Source organism: Sarcophilus harrisii, chromosome 3, assembly GCF_902635505.1.
Source record: "Sarcophilus harrisii chromosome 3, mSarHar1.11, whole genome shotgun sequence".
NCBI classification, from domain to species: Eukaryota; Metazoa; Chordata; class Mammalia; order Dasyuromorphia; family Dasyuridae; genus Sarcophilus; species Sarcophilus harrisii.
The window spans coordinates 244,007,830-244,032,097 of record NC_045428.1 but is presented as its reverse complement, the minus strand read 5'-3'; the positions used below and the strand labels follow the sequence as shown (position 1 = coordinate 244,032,097).

Below are 24,268 nucleotides of genomic sequence, written 5' to 3'. Positions count from 1 at the left end.
CTGGAAATTAACATGTTAAGTGGAAGAAGTTTGACCTAAGGATCAAGTTGCATTTCAACTAACTTAAAAGGCTTGTCCAAATGCCTTTCTTATTCTGGAAATTTGTTCTATTTAATAATGCTTGCAAGTAACTCGGCTATAAACTCTTATTGACTAAAAATTCAATGAGACTAGAGATCCTATTTTATTTATCTGTATGTACACACAAATACACTATACTTATCATGTACCTTGTACATAGTAAGCACCTGATAAGTACTTGCCCAATGAATGAATAAATTAATGATTAAAGTATCAGCTGAAGTTTGAGAACTCTTTTATTCTATAAGATTGATTTGTGTTGTGGCATGTTTTTAACAAAAAATAAAAATACCATGCATTCAAGGCTAATAGAGAATACTAAGTGCTAATACAGAATAAGTATAAATAATATATTTGCTTATATTATAATTGCCATCAACAAATACATGATCTCATTGGAACAGGCATTCTTTCTCTATCAGTGTAGATCAAAACCCATACACACATCATCCTGTGTAATTCTTGCCCATCTTCTCACAACTCACAACAGCCGAACTACCCAATGTACCAGAGAGGTTCTTTTGCTCTCTGAATATATCTACATTTATAGTCTAATTGATTCATTAATTTTACTATTATAATTTCTGCAAATTATACTATGTTTAAATCAAGGGTTTGCTTAAACTTTTATCTGTAACCAATGAGTCCAATTTTCTAATTTTGAAAATTCAGGTCTTGGCTTATTTCTTATCTGCTAATATTTGCAGATCACTTAAAAGAAAATGGTAGGCAAGAATAGGATAGAAAGCAGCAGTATAAAAAGTATCATTAGGGAGATGTTTATATCTGGAAAATGAGGTGAATCACTAGGTTTTATTACCAATATAAATTTCATAATCATTTTTAATTAATGACCTTATAAGCCTCAGTATAAATGTCTCTTTCATCTATTTCTTTCCTCTGAGTCTCTGCCTGTCTTTCTCACACACACAGATACACAAATGCTGTTCTTAATAATCACAGTGATTAGAAATGTTAATATCCCACTTTTCTATTTGGGTTTTAATATTTCTATTCTATCCTTTTAGATCAGGGGTGGGGAATATCTGGCCCATAGGCCAAAAAGGGCCTGCAAAATCATTTGCTCTGGCCCTGCCAAGGTAACTATGGATGATGAGGAGCTGAAAGCTAGAACAATCTTCCACTGCTTGAGTTTTTAAGTTAATGATTTATCTGTCCTATGAATGATGTTGTACATATCCGACTGGCCCTTGGCAAAAAAAAAAAAATGTTCCCCACTCCTGTTTTAGAGGGACTATTAACTGAAAGACATAGGTATCGTAAAAGAGGAATTCGGGGAAACTCAATTTTGCTCAGTTGCTAAAGGTTAATTTTGCTAAGGCTAAACAATTTCTCAACTAAAGAAATCCAAAGCTATCTCCATTAACGTTCTCTTTCATTGATAATGTTGCTTTATCTGTCAAAGTAGGGACACATTCATAAATCCATCATTGCTAATACTATACTTTATGTATACACACTGTAAATGAGTCAGGACCTGAAGTGGCTGTTCCTTTTATTCTGAGTAGCTCTAGTAATAACTGCAGTCAAAATGATCAAGTAATGAGATGCATTAATCATTGAGATGAAAAAATATTCTGGTTAAACAATGATTTGTTCATATAGGGTGAATAGACACAGCCTTAAGGCAAAAAAAGTTTAATAGTAGAAGCAATCTTTATTGACCTCATACCCTGAATTTACTACTCCCATATTCTTATCCCAGTTCATTCACTTGATGACTAATCTTAAGTGCAAAGTTTGTTGAATGTGGTTTCTTCTCCCCTCAAAATGAGTATCCTTGGGGTTTGTACTTTTTGGATTGTTGAGGTTTTTTTTGACATACAATTGATGTGCACATGCATGCTAAAAACTAGTTGGAAATTCATTCATTTGATAAGTTCCAGAGTCACCGAGAAAAGAAAACAGAGAGATGGGCAGACATAAATTCTTGCAAATGTGATAGTATATATCTCATGTTTGAAATCAGCATATCTTTTTAAAAAAAAAAAAGATTTTGAAATATAATGGCACTAAATCTTGAAATCCTTATATTTTAACTCCTTTCCATAGATTTAGCCATTTAAAAAACCCTGTCTTGAATCCAGCTGTTTTAACATTTTTTGATTCAATGTTAATTGTGCTTTTATCATCCACCTTCTCTGCTATTAGGTTATCATAATTCTTTAGGACTCTGGCGATTTCTTTCTCTGCATCAAAATGAACTTTTTGCCTATTCAGAATAGGAACAATCAAATTAAAATAATTAACTCGCTTGTTTAATTTTTTAATATTTTCTTGAAACTTTTCACAATCTTGGCTCCACTGCTTTAGCTCACTGGATGTCATTGGATGCCCAAGTTTATTCCTTGAAAATAGAATGTCTTTTCTGAGTTGCTCAATTGTATCTTTTATTTCTTTTTGCATTAAAATCCATTCTGGTTGGTATCCATTTTCTATCAGAATTCTGTTCAAATTGTGAGTCATAGGATCAATGTATGAGCAACCGGAAAACTTTTTCAGGGGTTTTCCTTTACCACTGAGATTATCAAAGTCTCCTTTAGCCATTGACTCCTGAATGAGATCTTCTACTAAGCGGTCAATTGCTTGAGTTATTTTTTGATTCTTACTTTGTCTTACATTTTTAACAGTCACATTATTAGCATAATAGTGGTTTTCCAGTTTCCGCTTTTGATATTCCAGTACTTTTTCACTAGCACGATCTGCTCTAAATTGTCTATACTGTTTTTCTCGTTGACTTGGAGTCCCTAAACCAAAACCTTCATAACTTAAATAATGCCTATGTTGTGGTGTTTTATATTTGAGCATATCTTCTTCCTCCTCTTCCTCAACTTTATTTTCTTCCTTTTTTTTCTCCGTTACATGGTTAAGTACTATCCTATAGGCTTCTTCTATCTGTATAAATGTTGCAGAATCAGCTGTACGGGATCCACAATCTGGATGAAACTGCTTGGCAAGCTGATGAAAAGATTCTCTTACTTCAAGAGTAGAACAGCCTTCATCAAGGTTAAGTATGTTGTAATATTCTGCGATGTTCTTTTTAGGCTTATGATTTGACATCATTCTATTTATAATGACATAAGGACATGGAACAATTTTCATCCAATTTTGAATCATTGATATATTTACCAAAACAGAGTATCTTAATTTGGGGTTCATAATTACACCCAGCCACTTCATGGTTGTTCAGACGCAGTTGCATTCTAAGCAATGACCTGTAAAATTATATAATCAAAAACAAGTTAACAAAAATCATATCACAACTGTAACTTCACCTATTTTCACGATTTATCCCTAACATTAAAAAAGGGGTGATAAAACAGAATCTTCAACTGAAACTTAGAAGCACAAGTATGATTTTTATTATCAAATAACACTGTTCACAAAATGATCAATTCTCAAATGATTTCATTAAAAGCAACAGTAAAATATACTATTTTTTTAAGTGCCTGTTATTTGCAAAGAATTTCTCTGGGCACTAGAGATACAAAGACAAAAGTTAAACAGTTCCCAGACTTTGAAGAGCTTATATTCTATTTATAAGGTAGGAATTGGGGAAATACAAAAATACATATTAGAATAGAAGCAGAATAGTACAGAGAAAAGATGTTGACTTTGGAGAAAGTGCCTCGTCTCCACTACCTGGAAAAGTCATTTAACCTCTATGGACCTGTATTATTTCAACTGCAGAGATGAAATGGGCAGCTCTAAATCTATGAAGGGTTGAGAGATAAGCTAGCTAGTGGATAAAGAGCTTGCTTTCCAGGTAGGAGGGCCAAAGTATCCAGCTTCCAACACAAAATTGCTGCATGACCCTGGGCAAACTATTTCATCTCTCATAGCTCAGGAAAACTCTATTGCAAAGACAATGGGTGAGCCTGTGTTGGTAGAGGGAGTCCCCTTTAACCAAAGACACACTGTGATGTCCCTATTACCTCTAAAGCTTTAAGGATTAAAAGGCAGAGAAATCAGATAGAACGTTTGAGGAAGACTAGAGTGCTAAAAGGGAGGAAAGTGGGAGAGGGTATGTACATCCTGGGGAATGCAAAACCTAAACTAAATCTTGGGGAAAAAAATAAGGATTCTAAAAGAATGAGAAAAGAATACATTCTAGGCACCCCAGGAAAGTTTAAGTAAATGTACAGAGATTGGAAATGACATGGCAAATTTGGGCAACAGCAAACTGTCCAAATTAGGTAGAATGTAAAATATGTACGAGAATAACATTGTATTAAGATTGTTGTTCAGTTGTGTCTCTTTGTGACCCCATTTGGGGTTTTCTTGACAAAGACACTGCATTGGTTTGCCATTTCCTTCTCCAGCTCATTTTACAGATGAAGAAACCTAGGCAAACAGGATTAAGTGACTTGCCCAACGTCAGTTAGTAAGTATATTTGGGGCCAGATTTGAAAACTCAGGAAGATTCCAGGCCTGCCACTCTTCTCAACTTCACACCTAGAGCCAGACTCTAGAGGGCCTTAAAAGTGGAATTCAATAACTCCATGTCATCTGCTTCTACAAGATCTTCAGCTCTGTGCCCATCTTTTCACTCATACAACTAACTTGGTTCAGGTCCTCAAAAACTCATTGATTATAAACTATTATAAGTCTTTTTGCCCTTGCCTAGTTCCTTGTACCTGAAATGTATTCCTCATCTCCATCTTTTAGAATCCTATCTTCCTTTAAGGTTGAACTCAGGTGCCCTTAGCTTAACCTTCCTCATCATCCTAGTATTAGTATGCTTTCCTTCTTTATTATTTACACCAGTGGCATCAAGCTCCAATAAAAATGGGAAACACTAAACTTTATATATAAAACCCACCAGCAGTATAAAAATTTGGGAAATCACATATTAACTTGTCTGTATTTTTTTTAGTTAAAAATATTTCCAAATCTTGTCCAAGTTATGTGCCAATTGCTAGACAGACAGCCTCTGTCTTCAAGGAGCTTACAGTCTAATGATCATCAGAAGATAGTATCCATCTCCTAAAGGGAGAATGTTTGGCTTTAAAGAAGTCCAAATTGGGGAGGGGGGTTGTTTGTTTTTTTTTAAGAAGACAGGCCCCCAGAGAATAGAGAAACTGACCATAAAAACTCTGAAATTGTATTAAGTGTGAATGAATACAAAGATAAAGCCTATTTTATCTCCTCGAGTCTATAAAGATTTATTTAGATAATGCAAGTGCTATCATCCCCATTAAAGGTGATATTCCAAAATTTTATCCCCATTTTATAATTCAAGAAACTGAGGCTCTGTCAGTAGAGTGTATGCCCAAAGGCATAAGCCTAATACAACAAAACAGTATCACAAAAACAAATCCACAGACCTCAAAATCCTTCTCACCCCCAAAAAAAAACGCCACCAATTTACAGAACCTTACAAAGGCAGAATGTTTATAAAAATAACTCCACAGCCCTTTTGTAGTGGCTAGAAACTGGAAACTGAGTGGATGTCCATCAGTTGGAGAATGGCTGAATAAATTGTGGTATATGAATATTATGGAATATTACTGTTCTGTAAGAAATGACCAACAGGATGATTTCAGAAAGGCCTGGAGAGACTTTACACTGAACTGATGCTGAGTGAAATGAGCAGGACCGAGATCATTATATACTTCAACAACAATACTATATGATGACCAGTTCTGATGGACCAGGCCATCCTCAGCAACGAGATCAACCAAATCATTTCCAATGGAGCAGTAATGAACTGAACTAGCTACACCCAGAGAAAGAACTCTGGGAGATGACTAAAAACCATTACATTGAATTCCCAATCCCTATATTTATGCCCACCTGCATTTTTGATTTCCTTCACAAGCTAATTGTACAATATTTCAGAGTCTGATTCTTTCTGTACAGCAAAATAACTGTTTGGTCATGTATACTTATTGTGTATCTAAGTTATATTTTAATGTATTTAACATCTACTGGTCATCCTGCCATCTAGGGAGGGATGGAGGGTAAGAGGTGAAAATTGGAACAAGAGGTTTGGCAATTGTTAATGCTGTAAAGTTACCCATGCATATATCCTGTAAATAAAAGGCTATTAAATAAAACAAACAAAAAAAATTTACTTACTTTGATAAAAAAAAAAACAAGCTAATTGTACAATATTTCAGAACCTGATTCTTTTTGTACAGCAAAATAACGGTTTGGTCATGTATACTTATTGTGTATCTAATTTATGCTTTAACATATTTAACATCTACTGGTCATCCTGCCATCTAGGGGAGGGGGTGGGGGGAGGTAAGAGGTGAAAAATTGGAACAAGAGGTTTGGCAATTGTTAATGCTGTAAAGTTACCCATGCATATATCCTGTAAATAAAAGGCTATTAAATAAAAAAACAAACAAACAAACAAAATTTACCTACTTTGATAAAAAAAAAAAAAACAAGCTAATTGTACAATATTTCAGAACCTGATTCTTTTTGTACAGCAAAATAACGTTTTGGTCATGTATACTTATTGTGTATCTAATTTATATTTTAATATATTTAACATCTACTGGTCATCCTGCCATCTAGGGGAGGGGGGGGGAAAGGAGGGGAAAAATTGGAACAAGAGGTTTGGCAATTGTCAATGCTCTAAAGTTACACATACATATAACCTGTAAATAAAAGGCTATTAAATAAAAAATAAAAAAAAACTCCACAAACGACACCCCATCTCACGACTCCAGACACCTGCACGGGCAGTACCCCTTCTCATCTCTGCCTTCCTTCCCGTCCCAGCTGAAAGCCTTTTCCCCTCCCCCTGTAATGCCAGTGCCTCTGGGAACGTCTCCAGCATGTATACTGCTGGCTATGGATTTGCGATAAAAAGGGACAGCCCTCACTTAGCGCCGGTCCCGGTACACAGCAGGCGCCTAATAAATCCTACACTGGCTACCCATCACTCGGGACGAAGGGAAAAGACCAGGTTTGGGGAGCCTCGGATTTCGTCTCTCCATAGTCACTTAAGTCCGGGAAATGTCGCAGGAGGTACGAAGGAGTTCGACCGTGGAATAATAAACAGGTTACTCAAGTCCTTAGGGCCCCAGCCCAAGCGACTACCTCCTGCCCACCGTAAACCTCACTACGCCAGAGGCCGCGGCTCGCAGGCGCGGGGATCTCCGCGATCTCACCTTCAAGCAAGCCGTCAGCGGCCGCCTCGGCTCCCTCCCCGAGAAGTGCGCCGTGGCGCATGCGCTTTCCTTAGATGTCCTTCCCGGCCCTCCTCTTTCCCCTTGGGCTGGTTCCGTTTCAGTTTTGGGGGTGAGAGCGAGGCTTCAGCCCAGCCGGTGGATCAGACCATTAGAATCTTTGCTTTGAAGGGTTCCACGCAGGGAGAATTTATCTCTACGTGGCAAAGAGAAGAAGCACCGTACTGTAGCACTTGATATCTTTAACGATAAATGGATTTATTCAACAGAATGAGGTCATTGTTTCTTGGAGCTTGTCGGTTGTGCTCTGAATGACTGGTCCTCAGTAGACTCCCTCCCAGATGGTTGAGCCGTTTGGACTTGGGGTTGGGGGGAAGGGTGTAAGTCTGGGTTGAGCTGCTCGAGGCGAATCTGGACACGTGGGGGGTTTGTTCTATTTCTCTTTATTTCTACGGAAGAGGAGGAGGACAAAAATGGGACTGAGAACGAGCACTGACCCCCAGCGTAAAGAAAAAGAAGAATCTGGAGTTTTCCAGAATAGTCTGTTGGTTTCTTTGTATTTATTAATTTTTAGGGGGTACGAACACCGGAAGTATTTCGTAACTAGAGGTCCTGGAAGTTTGGCGTGGAGGTTGGGAAGCAATATAGGCAACATCTAATACAATCCAAGGTTAAATGTTTGATAGCTGAGGAGGGCCTTAGGGGCGGAATAGGAGAGGGAAGAACAAATCCAAAAACCGTCACGGGAATTTTAGTGCAGCATTCTGGAATTGACGAGGGAAACTTACGAAAAGTTTAATTTAGGGAATTAACTGGTTAGTGATGAAAGAATTTCTGGCTCAGTTAGTTAGTTCTGTTTTCCAAAGTTTAATTTAGGGGACTAACTGGTTAGTGATGAAAGAATTTCTGGCTCAGTTAGTTCTGTTTTCCAAAGTTTAATTTAGGGGACTAACTGGTTAGTGATGGAAGAATTTCTGGCTCAGTTAGTTCTGTTTTCCAAAGTTTAATTTAGGGGACTAACTTAACTGGTTAGTGATGGAAGAATTTCTGGCTCAGTTAGTTCTGTTTTCCAAAGTTTAATTTAGGGGACTAACTGGTTAATGATGAAAGAATTTCTGGCTCAGTTAGTTAGTTCTGTTTTCCAAAGTTTAATTTAGGGGACTAACTGGTTAGTGATGGAAGGATTTCTGGCTCAGTTAGTTAGTTCTGTTTTCTAAAGTTTAATTTAGGGAATTAACTGGTTAGTGATGAAAGAATTTCTGCCTCAGTTAGTAGTTCTGTTTTCCAAAGTTTAATTTAGGGGACTAACTGGTTAGTGATGAAGGATTTCTGGCCAGTTAGTTCTGTTTTCCAAAGTTTAATTTAGGGGACTAACTGGTTAGTGATGGAAGAATTTCTGGCTCAGTTAGTTCTGTTTTCCAAAGTTTAATTTAGGGGACTAACTGGTTAGTGATGAAAGAATTTCTGGCTCAGTTAGTTAGTTCTGTTTTCCAAAGTTTAATTTAGGGGACTAACTGGTTAGTGATGGAAGAATTTCTGGCTCAGTTAGTTAGTTCTGTTTTCCAAAGTTTAATTTAGGGGACTAACTGGTTAATGATGGAAGAATTTCTGGCTCAGTTAGTTCTGTTTTCCAAAGTTTAATTTAGGGGACTAACTGGTTAATGATGGAAGAATTTCTGGCTCAGTTAGTTCTGTTTTCCAAAGTTTAATTTAGGGACTAACTGGTTAGTGATGGAAGAATTTCTGGCTCAGTTAGTTCTGTTTTCCAAAGTTTAATTTAGGGAATTAACTGGTTAGTGATGGAAGAATTTCTGGCTCAGTTAGTTCTGTTTTCCAAAGTTTAATTTAGGGGACTAACTGGTTAGTGATGAAAGAATTTCTGGCTCAGTTAGTTAGTTCTGTTTTCCAAAGTTTAATTTAGGGGACTAACTGGTTAATGATGGAAGAATTTCTGGCTCAGTTAGTTCTGTTTTCCAAAGTTTAATTTAGGGGACTAACTGGTTAGTGATGAAAGAATTTCTGGCTCAGTTAGTTAGTTCTGTTTTCCAAAGTTTAATTTAGGGACTAACTGGTTAATGATGGAAGAATTTCTGGCTCAAGTTAGTTCTGTTTTCCAAAGTTTAATTTAGGGACTAACTGGTTAATGATGAAGAATTTCTGGCTCAGTTAGTTCTGTTTTCCAAAGTTTAATTTAGGGGACTAACTGGTTAGTGATGGAAGAATTTCTGGCTCAGTTAGTTAGTTCTGTTTTCTAAAGTTTAATTTAGGGAATTAACTGGTTAGTGATGAAAGAATTTCTGGCTCAGTTAGTTAGTTCTGTTTTCCAAAGTTTAATTTAGGAATTAACTGGTTAATGATGAAAGAATTTCTGGCCTAGTGTTAGTTCTGTTTTCCAAAGTTTAATTTAGGGAATTAACTGGTTAGTGATGAAAGAATTTCTGGCTCAGTTAGTTAGTTCTGTTTTCCAAAGTTTAATTTAGGGAATTAACTGTTAGTGATGGAAGAATTTCTGGCTCAGTTAGTTCTGTTTTCCAAAGTTTAATTTAGGGAATTAACTGGTTAGTGATGAAAGAATTTCTGGCTCAGTTAGTTAGTTCTGTTTTCCAAAGTTTAATTTAGGGAATTAACTGGTTAGTGATGAAAGAATTTCTGGCTCAGTTAGTTCTGTTTTCCAAAGTTTAATTTAGGGAATTAACTGGTTAATGATGAAAGAATTTCTGGCTCAGTTAGTTCTGTTTTCCAAAGTTTAATTTAGGGAATTAACTGGTTAATGATGAAAGAATTTCTGGCTCAGTTAGTTAATTCTGTTTTCCAAAGTTTTATTTAGGGAATTAACTGTTTAATGAAGAAAGAATTTCTGGCTCAGTTAGTTAATTCTGTTTTCCCAAGAATGAGTATTCGTTTACACATTCTAGCTAGAGATATCAGCCTTAGTTCCTTGAGGACTTGTGGATCTTCCTGTTGTCCCAGGTCCTTTGATGTTTAAATCTGTTAAATTAGAATTGTATATTTACTCTGCCTTGTCCTATGAAAGATTTTCTCAAGTGCCATCATGGACAATTTTTTCTGTTTTTCCTTTCTTTTTTTTAACCATGAATATATAATAAACCATTTATTATTAAAATGTTTCTGCCAGCAATTTGGAAGTGTTTCCAAAGGGCTATAAAATTATGCCTACTCTTTGATCCAGCAATACTGATGCTGTTTGAGGGGTCTAGATTCTATCTAGAGGTTAGTGGCTATAAGAGAGCTATAAGAATCCCCTTTAATTTGGCGGCAGGTTTTAGGAGTGAAAGAATTCACTCATGCCCGAATTATTAGTTGCAAAATGAACATTTATTGTTAGATAGAAATCAGTTGAACCAGGAGACTGACTTCTGTAGTGGCAGATCTGTGGAAAATGGAGTTTTGCACTGAGAAGGCAGTTCTCAGTGAACAGAAGGTCCTGGCAGTAAAGGGAGCTGCCAAGGTCTATCTGCAAAGATTTTTTGTGTTGGAAGCTTATTATATTGAGTGACTTGGTGGGTGCGGGGACAACTGGGACAGATCAGAACCAGTGGGGGCTGGGAGAGCCCAAGTTGGTTCAAATTCAATAGGGACTGGGACAAGCCCGGATCTCCTATTGGAATTCAAAGGGATGCTTTTTGACCAGGATGTGTAATTGAATCAAAGGCTCTGGCATCCTGGAAAGACAATTTGTCTGGGGAGGATATGCCTCAGCCAGGAGGGGCTGGGAATCTGAAAGGAATCATTGATCAGTAGAAAATACAGTTTCTTAAAGGGACCACAACCCACTTCAATACCACTATTAGGTCTATATTCCAAAGAGATCATAAAAAAGGGAAAAAAGACTTCCATATGCAAAAAATATTTCCAGTAGCTCTATTTGTGATGGCAAAAAATTTGGAAATTGAGGGAATGCACATCAATTGAGGAATGGTTGAATAAGGTGAGATATATGAATGAAACCTAATATGTTGTTTTTGGAAGTGTGAACCAATCCGTTCTGGAGAGCAATTTGAAACTATGCCCAAAGAGCTATCAAAATGTGAATACCTTTTTGATCTAGCAGTGACTCTATGGGGTCTATTCCAAAGAGATCTTAAAGGAGGGAAAAGGACCCTCCTTTAATTGGAAAATGAGTAGATGCCCATGTATGGCTGAATAAGCTATGGTATATGAAAGTAATGGAATATTATTGTTCTAAAAAAAAAAAAAAAAATGAACAGGCTTATTTTAGAAAAGCCTGGAAACATTTACATGAATTGATGCTAAGTGAAATGAGTAGAACCAAGAGAACATTGTACATAGCAATAAGACTAACCGATGATCAGTTCTGATGGATGTAGCTCTTTTCACTATTGAAGTGATTCAGACCATTCTAATAGACTTGTGATGGAGAGAGCCCTGTGCATCCAGAAAGATGACCTTGGGGACTGAATGTGGATCACAACATAGTATTTTCATCATTTTTGTTATTTGTTTGCATTTTGTTTTCTTTCTCACTTTTTTCCTTTTTGATCTGATTTTTCTTGTGCAGAATGATACTTGTGGAAATAGGTATAGAATAATTGCACATGTATTTAAATATATATTGGATTACTTACTATCTAAGGTGGGGGAGAAAAGGAGGGAGAAAAAATTTGGAACACAAGGTTTTGCAAGGGTGAATGTTCAAAAACTATGCATATATTTTGAAAATAAAAGCTGAAAAAAAAAATAAAGACCCCACTTCTAAAATATATAAAGAACTGTGTCAAATTTACAAGTATACAAATCATTCCCCAATTGATAAATGATCAAAGGATATGAACAATTTTCAGATAAAACCTTCACTAGTCATGAAAAAAAAAAAGCTCTAAATCCCTATTGATTAAAGAAATGCAAAATAAAACAACTCTGAGATACTATTTCAAACTTTAAAAAATTAATGTACATGTATAATCAGAAAAAAAAAAAATGGAAAATGCTACCCATATCCAGAGAAAGAAGTGTGGCATCTGAATGCAAATCAAAGATCTTTGGAGAGTTTTTTGTTCTTTTCCCTTTCTCATAGTTTTGTTATTGTTTTGATTTTTCTTTCACAACATGACTAATATGGAAATATGATTAACATGATTGTGCAGGTACAACATATATCAGATAGCTTGCAGTCTTGGAAAGAGAGGAGGGATGGAAGAGAAAAAAAATGGAATTCAAAATCTAATAACTAATAACCTTTTCAAGTAATTGGAAAAAAATAAAATGCTATGGGAGGGTCGGGGGAGGGGAAGAACTAGAAAACCTACTGCAGACAGTTCTTGCATTACTTAAGTGGATCCATCCTTCCATAGACTCCTATGAAAATAGATTTTTACATAATGTAAATTTGTCCCTACATACCCACTTCACTTAGGCTATATTACAAAGTTATGCAGAAAATAGTACGTGTGTGTGTGTGTGTGTGTGTGTGTTTGTTTAAGATCTTCTTTATTTTACTTTTTTTTTAAATTATAGCTTTTTATTTACAAAACATATACATGGGTAATTTTTTAACATTGAAAACCTGTTCCAACTTTTTCCCTTCTTCCCCCCACCCCCTCCCCTAGATGGCAGGTAGTCCAAACACGTTAAATATGTTAAAGTATATGTTAAATCCAGTATATGTGCAGCAGTTATCTTGCTGCACAAGAAAAATCAGATCTAGAAAGAAAAAAACCCTAGAAGGAAAACAAAAATGCAAGCAAACAGTAACAGATGTTGTGCCACAGTTCTTTTAATGTCCTGACCTAGTTTTCCTAATTGTCCTATTCAGTTACCCTGCCTCAGGTTATAACCATTCCCTCATAATGTTTGATGGGATAAAGATCTTTATCCATTTTAGACATCATTAGGAGCCTTTCCAGTACCTCCCATTATGTCATAGGTGCCTCCCCCCATTAGGCCATCCCCATCCAGGTACCTCCCCCATTATGTCATTGTTCTTGTTACCCTAGAAGAATCTTGTATCTGACATTCACTGCTGGATTCTTGGAGATGATAGTCTTATTCAGCCCTGGGACCAAACATGGATTATTTGATTCCAGTAAATCTCTCCATTAAATAAATTATTAAATTGTTCTCTAATCTCTATCTTGCTCAGTTTCTCTGGCATTACACAGAAAGAGTGGAAATGCTATGTTATGGCCCACACTCATGTCCCATAGCTCTCTCTGGGTGTAGTTGACTCTCTTCATTACTAAAGAATTGAAAGTAGACAAAATGGTACCTTTATGTAAGTCATAAATTAAACTAATGCAGACATTAAATACTATGCTATAGTAATAACCAGAATTATGAAATAAAGTTTTAATAAGTATGATTGGTAGCACTTATCAACAGATTCTGAATAATTTTTATTAGCATAGCAAACTTAATTTATAATAGTAATCACATCATAATAAATAGCAATCAAATCAAATATTAATATTTTCTCCATTACTTTCTTAAATTTTAGCAATAAAACAATATACTCAATCTTGATTTCCAAGATGTAAGTGTTCACACTGAAAATTTAACAAAAGGGGTCCTCCATACAGCTGAACCACATTCTCCATACTTTACTATCAGATAAGAAAAAGGTAAGAAGACTACTTCAGCTTGAGAGTTTTTCAGTAATAAAAGAATTTTCAAGGTCTTTCCTGGACACTTCAGTAATAAGGTAGCACAGGTTACAGATAGACAGATAAAGGATGTATAAATAAAAAAGGTACAATTTTTAGCAAAAGAAAAAAAATTATTATTATAAAGCCTTTAGCATAAACATTTTGAAGGTCCCCTTCCTGGACCTGTTTTCTTTTGCCTTATTTTCGAGAGATGAGGCCTCCCAAACTAACTTAACATTGATCTTTTGCAACTAAACACTATTAAATTTTCAATGTCCTTGAAGTTGAATCAGGTCCAGACTGACAAACTGCAGCTGGGACTCTTTCAGATAATGATATACATCCTCTCTCAGTGTCCAACAGTCCCAGGCCCTCCCACTCCCTTCCTCCTCCCATGTCGTTTTTTTTTGTATGGGATTGTCCTTCACTCCTATGAGAAGACCTCTTTTTGTTACACAGTAGGGTAGTCTCCTTGTTATAAGGAGTTCCCACATACATGTCCCTTTTGATAGGGTACAGCTTCTATGGGAAATATAGCAATAATCCTAAAGTCCTCTGACCTTAGAAAGCTATTGTTCTAACAATCTGTCTGCAGTTTCTAAAATCTTCTGGTCTTAAGAGAGTCCTACAAACATTGCTGACTGTTAGATAGATAATCTATAGATCAGGGATAACCAAATTCCCGAGACTGCTCGTCAATTCTACCTCTGGACCAAGAAATTAGCCTGTCAATGACATAAAGAAGTGGATAAATTTGTCTTCTTGCTCCTGGTTCTTTGCTAAATTCTTTTGGAATTTAGCCTGCTTCAATTGGTGTTTTCTTCCTTCCTTAGAGCAATGTCTGCCAGAGCCCTTCTAATTGAGGAAGCCTCTAAGCTCACCCTAGGCCAACCACTGGAGGGCCTTAACTCCCCACCAGGTTCAAGAGCATTTTTGCTCTCACCAGAGCTTTAGAACTTTGACAACACCTCAGGGACTTCAAACTGCTTTTAGTTTCTGTTGACACCTTTACTAATTGGGTAAAAGCCTTCCCTTGTAATAAAGAAAAGGTTTGGAGATTTTTGCTAATGGAGATAAAACCCATTTAAGATTATCTTCACTCTGCATGCCATCCTCTCTACACAATGTTTAATGCCTTTAAACATTATGGTGCTTACACCCTATGTTATCTGAGTGCTCCTTTCACTGTGCATATTCTTTTTTTTGCTCATATTTGGCCCCTGCATTTCTTATTTACTTATGAGCCTTGTTTCTTCCAGACTCCAAGCCATGACATTCCAACCACTTGGTTAACCTGAAATCAGCTGAGACCTAGCACTGGACACTGCTGCTGCCACCTACAAATCACTTGTCTTCCCTCCTCAGTCTGGACTCCACTGGGCAGGGACAGCTCTATGCCCTTTGTCAGCCTGAAGTAGCTCCAAAAGATGAGACCTTTGTCCCTTTGCCTCAAATGAATTTGAGGTTCAAATTGAGAGAGTAATGATAGGGTACAGTTTCTAGGGAAAATATAGCAATAATCCTAAGGTCTTCTGACCTTAGAGTGCTATTGTTCTAACAATCTGTCTGTCAATGATTCTAAAGTTTTCTGGCCTTAGGATAGTCCTACAAACACTGCTGATTGTCAGACAGATAATCTGCTGGTCAGTGATAACCAGATTTCTGAGACCACTCCTCAGTTCCACCTCTGGGCCATAAAATTAGCATATCAGTGATATGAAGAACTGGATAAATTTGTCTCTTTGCTCCTGGTTTATTTGCTAAATTCTTTTGGAATTTAGCCTGCTTCAATTGGCATCACAATTACCATAGACTTTGCCCTTTGACTTGGAGATGGGTTCAAATTCATTGACATTAGTCTGCGACCCCAACCTCTTGGGGTCTCCTTGCGACATTAGCTTCCTTTTGAACCTCAACATTTTCTCCTGTAATAAAATAAGTTCTTACCCATATATTATGTAAATGTGACTTTTGGTCAACACCATTTACACCAGACCAAAAACAACTTCCGTTTTCACTCAGTAAATTAACATTTGTTTTTGGACCTTCATTTTTTCCCAGGATGATGACTTGCCCTTGAATTGGCTTAAAGTTATCCAAGCCTCTCTCTTCCACACCCATTGAAGTCCAATGGCAAGACAAAAGCAAGATGCCTGGGATGTAGTGGGTGATCTTGGTGTTTTTCATGTCTGACCAAGTTCTTATTTGCTCCACAGTTCAGCCACTTTCATAGCTGTTGATACAATTACATCATTCCACTGAGGAAAGTCTTCACATGCTTGAGATAAAAACCCCCTTACCAACAGGTTTGAAGCCTTCAACCTGATCTCATGATATGGTTGTATAGAGTATGGCCACTGTGCATGCTACAGCTTGCATACCCCCTTGGAGCCATAGGTGAGAGCTGGTTGACAGGTAAATTTACCAAAGGTAAATGAGCAGTCCTGAGAAGGGCTTGCCAGGCTCTTATATCAGAGGTGCTAGTCCTCCCTGAACACCCTATAGATCTTTTAATTCTGGTACCTTCCCTCTGTTGATTATTTCCTATTTATCCTGTATCTACTTTTTTTTTTTTTTTTTTTTTTTTTGCATATTGTTACTTCCATTACATTGTGAGCTCCTTAAGAGTAAGATCTTTTAACTTTCTTTGTATCCTTAGCACAGTATCTGGCTCACAGTAGGTGCTAAATAAATGCTTGCTGACTTCATTGTGTAATGGGACTAGGATCTACTAATACTAATCTAATATTCTTCCTCTTGTAATGCCTGGGAAACTGAGCAAGACAGAGATTAGAGAACATTTAATAGTTTATTAAATGGAGAGATTTTCTGGAACCAAATGATCCATGTTTGGTCCCAGGGCTGAATGAGACTCGTCTTAAAGAATCTAGCCCTGAATATCACATAGCAAGATTCTTTTATGGGATAACAAGAACAATGACATAATGGAGGGAGGCACTGGAGAGGTTACTGATATTCTAATGATGTCTTAAAATGGATAGACCTTTATCCTGTCCAACATTAAGAAGGAATGATTATAGACAAAAGATATAAAACCTTTATCTCATCAAACATTAAGAGGGAAAGGGTATAACTTGAGGCAGAGTAACTAAATAGGACAATTAAAGAAACTGGGTCAGGGCATTAAAAGGGAACTATGGCACAACACTCTGTGTGCAACTTCAGATAGAAGACTATATTAGTTGTCTGGAGACTCAAGTTCTAGCCTCAGCTCTGCTACTAACTCACTGAATACCTTTGATTAAAAGAGCTATTCCTCTCCCCTTTGGGTTCTTTTCATATCTGATAAAGAATCTACCCTAACCTTTGAATAAATATGATAAATACAGAACCAAAGATAGATTCCTAGGGTATTCTATTAGGAGGTTCCTTCCTAGATAATAAGTTCTGGCCACCTGATCAACTTCAAATATGCCCCACAAAATAAGATTTTAAAAAAAGCAGATGAGTCTTAGAACTAACAAAAGCTCTTTTCTTTTGTTACTGTAAGGTTGGGAGGAAAGGAAACAAAGAAAATCTTGTTTGAAGTTGAAATCTAGCAGGGCAGCACATGTAGGGTGGAGTGATCTGAGAATCTACTTTCTGCCAGATAAAAAGGAAGGTATTGGGAGGAGGTACTCCACCCTTCAAGGGGAAGAGAGAGGGGCCTGAGGGAGGTGGGGTCAATCAAGGGTTGAGTTAGCAGCAGAAACCTTGGGAATAATTTTCTGGACACTACTTTCTCTAGATTGTCCTTTTATCTATTCCATCTATCTTTCTTCATCCAGCTAAACTTGTCCCAACCTTTCCCCTAAATTCCAATCTTACATTTTTAACGATAGTTTCAGACATCTAGAAATGAATATCGTATATATACATAAAATCATTAACATATATATACATATTTTTAAAAATCATCTTAAACTCTACATGTTTAAAGCAAAATTCATTACTTTTTTCTTTTACTCTTGCCTTTCCTGTTATTGTAAAGAGCAACATTATTCTACCAGTCATTCTGGCTCCCAACCTACTGGCCATTCTGAACTCTTAAACATTCCCTTCCCCCCATATCTAACCTTTTGCTAAGGGCTGTCAACTTCACCTTTACAACATTTCTCAAATATTCACCCTCACTCACCACCAGCCAGCCTATTTCGGGAATGGAGATTTTCCTCCAATGCAGATGTGATCACATCACTATTCCCTACTTTATAAGCCCCAGTGTTTCCCTATCGCCTCCAGGAGAGTATACAAAATACTCTTTGACCCCACCTATCTTTCCAGGCTTACATCTTACTTTCCAATATGTACTCTTCACTCATGACACTGGCCTCTTTGCTATTCCTTTAAAAAGGTCATTTACCTCAGCTCTGAACATTTTCTCTGCTGACCCCCATGCCTGGAATGCTCTCCCTCCTCAACTTCATCTACCGAGTTCCTTGGTTTTCTTTTAGTCCCAATTAACCCACCTTTTATAGAAAGCTGTGTGGGATAGGTCAGGTGCAAGACCCACTTCCCAATTAACTAATCAGAGACATCATCAGGTATAAAGAGAAAGCATTTATTTAATCGCTGCAGGGAGAGGCCCAGACACACCTGGGAGCCATCCCAACTCCCACCATGTGCTCCTGGAATCCGGCCAGCTTCCAGCATGTCCAGGGTTTAAAGACAAAAGACTCGAGCCTTCTCATTGGATAGACTAAAAGCACATAACCATCCTTGAACAATGGTCACCAATGCTGGCTGCCTCCCACAGGTCCCATCACTTCCTGCAACTTCCTGTATCTCAAAGTTCATCCTCCAGAAATCAAATGATCTCCCCAAGATCTGGGAACAGGGATCATGTGACTCAATACTGAGAAATACTTCATCCAGTCAGTCCCATTCAAAGCCATTCCCATTCCCCTTCATTTGAGAGCCTTCCCTCTGTGGATTCTTCCCTGTTTGTCAAAACACATACATACCTTCATACACACAGACACACACACACACACGGACAAAATTTTTCTTTTTCATTATATTGTAAGTTCCTTAAGAAACAGGGAATGTTTTTTGATCTCTTTTTTTGTATTCCCAGCCTGATTGAGATGAGGTGAAATCTTTCAAGACAGTTGTGAAAATCGAGTAAGGCTTCATCTATTTCAGAGTTTGAGTAGGTCTGAAGGACTTTAAGCATTGAGTCAAGGGCATACTTAAGCCCCCTCCCTGCTATCCCCTAAGGGCATTCTTTAGTCCCCTCATCCTCCTGAGACATCAGTGTCTTTCTGTTTAGGTCAAATATGGGCAACTATGTACTTATTGGTCAAGTTCAATTTCTTGGGTAGTTCCGTGTTTAGAATGTAAGATCCTCGGCCAATAAGGATGAGGGTCAGTGGTGGGAGGGGGTATTTCCGTAAAGGATTAAAAGTGTTGACCCTCATCCTGCCATCTAGGGGAGGGGGTGGGGGGGGGTAAGAGATGAAAAATTGGAACAAGAGGTTTGGCAATTGTTAATGCTGTAAAGTTACCCATGCATATATCCTATAAATAAAAGGCTATTAAATTAAAAAAAAAAAGAAATGAATATGATGTAAAAAATAAATAAATAAATAAAACCACCAAGCAAAAAAAAAAATAAATAAAAGTGTTGACCCTGCCCCCACTACGGTGCCTCCTCCCTTCGATGGGTGGGGTGCTCGATTCTCCCGAGAACGTATGATAAACTTTGCTTTGCTTCTCTAGATCTCTCCAGGTTTTTTTTATTAAATGGTATCTGAACCACACAAGCCTAGCACAGTGCCTGGCAAATAGTGTTTCATTAATGTTTATTGATTGATTGAGATATTCTGAGTAGTTTGTTTTTCTGAGTAAGGAAAGTAATTTTCCTTAAAAATCTTTATAAAATAAAATAGACTACTTGCTTTCATAAAAAGTATTCAACAATAAGATTATTTTGTTTTTCTTTAGCTTTAAGGTGTGTAATGAAAATTTTTGAATTTTGATTTATTAGTCCCCTCATTTTCCAAATGAGGAAACTACTCATGGTTCAACAGCTAATTAGTGTCAGGTCAGGACTAAAAGGATCATGCTGAAACAAATAATGGCAGGATAGGCCAGTAATGAAATCTCATCAATTTTTATTAACTCCATTTAACTAAAATACCTTACTCAATGTTAAGAGGAGGTCAAAGCCTTTTCTCTTATTTGAGAGATTGTTGTGCTGATCAAAATCTTTCCCATAGGATGTAAAAATTTGCTCAAAATCTTAAACATTCCATAGATTGAAAGTTGAAAGTTGAAAGAAGAATCTTAAATGTCCCTGAGTCCTTGGTGATATGTAAACCTTCCCCCTTAATTGCCTATTTGTGAGCTCTCTAAATGTAGTTTAATTTATAACCTGATCTAACCTACCTGAAGAGTTTATTTGTGATTCTGTTTAACTAAATTTCTTCAATTGTTGTGATACTGAAGAAAGCATGGGGAATCTTTCTTTTTTAATGTTTATGGTCTAAGAGAAATGTACAAAATTGCAATATGTAAAAGAATTATTTCTCTGTCACTCTGACGTAAGTTTATCTATAAGAGGGCCTATAAGAGATTAAACTCCCAATGAGGGTTCAGGCTTTCTCTTGTCTACACCTGTTTTAGCATAATAATAAAACCAAAATTTTGCCTCTATAATTTCTGTGTACATGAAACTAGTACATGGACTCAAACGCAGAGAACGATTTCTCCCATGGCAAGTACTTTTTTTGAGAATTTTAAATTTCCTTTTATTAATTTTTAATACTCAAGGCTAGTACATCTGCAACTTCTGGTTTACTAAAAGTCTGTCTTCTATTTCAGAGAGGTCTGGACAGACTTGCATGAATTGATGCTAAGTGAAATGAGCAGAACCAGGAAATCATCATACATGGCAACAAGACTATACGATGATCAATTCTGATGTGTGGCTCTCTTCAATAAAGAGGTGATTCAAACTAGTTCCAATTATTCAGTGATGAAGAGACCAATCTATACTCAGAGAGGGAACCGTGGGAACTGAGTGTGGACCACAGCATTTTCATGCTTTATGTTGTTTGCTTGCATTTTGTTTTCCTTCTCAGGTTGGTTGGTTTGTTTATTTTTTCCTAGATCCAATTTTTCTTGTGCAGCAAGATAACTGTATAAATATATATGTATGTGTGTATATATGATTTAACATATATTTTAACATATTTAACATGCATTGGACTATGCCATCTAGGGGAGCAGATGGGGGGAAGGAGGAAAAAATTTTGAACAGCAAGTTTTACAAGGGTCAATGTTGAAAAATTACCCATGCATTTGTTTTGTAAATAAAAAGCTTTAATTAAAAATAATAATAAATAAATAAAAGTCTGTCTTCTGTTAACATTAACCTCACCTGACCAAAACCTGAGCCATAGGATGAGAATTTACTTAAGACCTTAAATATTCCTTAGATGAGAAACTAGGGGAAAAATCTCAACTGTCCCTGATTCCTTGGGGACGTATAAATTGGCCCCCCTCAATCAGTCCTTATTAAAGATTTATTATGTGTCAGATACAATGCTAAGCACTGAGAGCAAGAAAACAAGACGGTTTCTACTCTCAAAGAGCTTATATTCTCATAAGAAAGACTAAAAAAAGGAGAAGGATTGAAGGATGCAGGGATCTAGAGGGAGTAGCAAAACTGAATCTTATTTGCCTTATAAAAGTTGCTTGGGGAGCTAGCTAATCTTCAACATAATCATACCTACTCTTCACCCATTGTGAGCCTAGCAAATCACTTCACTGCCTCCAGATACTGCCTCTGTAGGTAGCCTGACCCCATCAGAGACAATTCACTTTTGCAAGTTGTTTTTATAGTGTTGTTCATATACCGAATATCATATATGCAGAGAAACATCACTGTTGAAAAGCTATTTTGTATACTATGGCCTTTGATTTGATTGTTTTCATCTTTCAATAAAAATTATCCAAAAATTTATCTACTTGGTTTTGCTACATTGATCAAATCAGTAATTAATCACCAACAAATAATTGTGTTTTTACAGTCTTCCCCAACACATACATGGTAATTTTTTGAAAATAACAAAGCATGTCACTCTCACTCGAAATATTACTATGAATAATATTTTAGTAAAAGAAAAAAGGTTTTCTATAGCATTAAGATAAAATATTTAAATTTTGTTTAATTTCATCTTATCCTTTTAAAATGTTTATTTTTTTGTTTGCTTTTAATGTATATGAATGTTACATAATTTACTTAATTTTGGTTAATTGTATCAATTATACAAATAAATGTACTAAAAAGCATGTTTATTCATGAGGTGGAGAATAAAAAATAGTTTGGAGGACATTGCTGTCGATAACAAAATAGAGAAAATTAGGATGAATGTGTAACAGAAATTTTATAGAATTATTTGCCAGCACAGATTATATTCCTACTCCAGTGAGACCTTCCTCTCCTGGATTCCACTCCTTCCCAATCAAAATTTCTTCTGGATTCCACTCCTTCCCAATCAAAATTTCCTCTCCTGGATTCTACTCCTTCCCAATCAAAATTTCGTCCTTTTCCATCTCCTTATGGATTTGGAGATCACTTTATGGCATATAAATAGTAAAGCAGTCATTATGAAAACGCTTGTAATTCAGGGATAATTTTCAAACACTTAGCAAATGTTTCTTAAGTGACTCATAGGTACAAAACATTCTGTTAGGCCCTAGGGATACAAAGATTAATTGAAAAAATAGTCATTATTCTTAGAGAGCTCACTTTCTACTAGACTAATGATTTCTAATTTTTTTAAATTGTCAAGCTCTATACTTTCCATTAAACATTAAATGCAAATAACTTTTTCAGCTTCTTTTTCACATAAAAGTTAGAATTTATTACTTTTATAGCAATACTCAATGAAATATTAAATGTAAAAGTGTAAATTATTGCTGTGCTTCATTATTGTTATTATAAGATAGTAGATTTAGAGATGGAAGATCTCTTAGAGGTCACCAAGTCCAACATCCTCATTTTATAGTTGAGCAAACTAAGACCCAAAAGGGAGAATAAAGCTCAGAATCTTTGCCAGATTTAGATGTCACTTCCATTTGCTAAATAATAGGTAATTTCCTAGGACACAGTGGGCATGCCTTGGAGGGGTCAGCAGGTCCAAAACCTGGTGGTTTGACCACCAGGGAATTTCTCTGAGTCCTTGTGTTCACAGAGAGTGGTGGACGTCATTAGATCAGCATTAGAATGCCCAACCTCCTTCAAAAGTTAACTTCCTGACTTTTGGAGGAGGATCTAGTTCAGTTATCCAACTTCACTAAAAACCAGAGGATATAGGTAACAGGGACGATGCATAGGAAGATTAGGGTCAGTGACTTCACCCTATTCTCATTTGTAACACAAGGATAGCATGCTCTCCTTTTCCTAATCACTGTACTCTATTTGGATTAAATGTGTTGTGTCAGTCTTATTTTTGTTAACTTTATTAAACTTTATTTTCATTTAAAATACTAGGTTCATTAATGTGAGAGTTGTACTAAAATTATTAAAAAAATTTGGCCATGTTTCATAGCTCAACCCTACCACCCACTCCTTCAGGGGGACACACACCACAGTTTAGAAAACTGTATTATTGCATTGCTAATATTTAAGCAGCAAATTTAAGATAATTTAAGGAAAGATTAATAGCTAAGGGAGTTCAGCAAAGTTTTTATACAGGAGGTGACTTTGAAGGATGTTACAGATTTTAAGAGAAAGACCTGAAGAGAGTTCATTTTAGGGAGGGATGGGGTCACATCTGTTCATAGGCATGGAAATAAGAGATGTGATGGAATTTGAGGAACAACATTTCACTTGTTTGGCTGAACTCTTAAATATATAAAGAAAAGTACTGTCAAATATACCTGAAAGGATCATTTATAGTTTGTCCTTGAGGGAACAAGAAACTATACTGAAGAAACTTGATGTTAAGAAAGGTGAAGTTCTGAAACTTAGTGACTCAAGGATTTCTTTCAAAAGAAACAGTGAAGTTTGGAGTAAGGTCAGGTATTAGGTGAAAAGACAATGAATTCCACTTTGGACAGAGTAAGTTTAAGATGTTCAAAGGTCATTCAGGTGAAGGTATCAAAAAACCAGTTGGTGATTGATCTTAATCAAAGGTCATTGATGGAATGATCTTAAAAGTGGGAGATCAGTGATGTGGATGAAAATGGGTCTTGAGTGGTTTCCATGCTTCTGGGAATGGAAGCCACTTCCCTCACTATTATCGAGGAATTCAATCGTAAACAATATCTGTGGCCATTTAGCAACTAGAGATGGGTAGGAATATACTGTGACTTTACAAGAACTGTATCCTAAAGATAACTTGCATTTGCAATGATCTCTAGTCCCACAAACTGGAAAAACCCAGG

General features: G+C 36.5%; 1 protein-coding gene across 1 annotated transcript; it reads right to left on the bottom strand.

Annotated features, from left to right (window-relative positions):
* Positions 1-299: 299 nt before the first annotated feature.
* Positions 300-7,560, bottom strand: DNAJC28 (DnaJ heat shock protein family (Hsp40) member C28). The gene is made up of 2 exons (XM_012547333.3): positions 7,230-7,560; positions 300-3,317 (listed from the first exon to the last, which is right to left on the bottom strand). Exon 2 carries the CDS (start codon positions 3,280-3,282, stop codon positions 2,131-2,133), a length of 1,152 nt encoding a protein of 383 aa, XP_012402787.1. The 5' UTR covers positions 3,283-3,317; positions 7,230-7,560; the 3' UTR covers positions 300-2,130.
* Between the last annotated feature and the right edge of the window lie 16,708 nt (positions 7,561-24,268).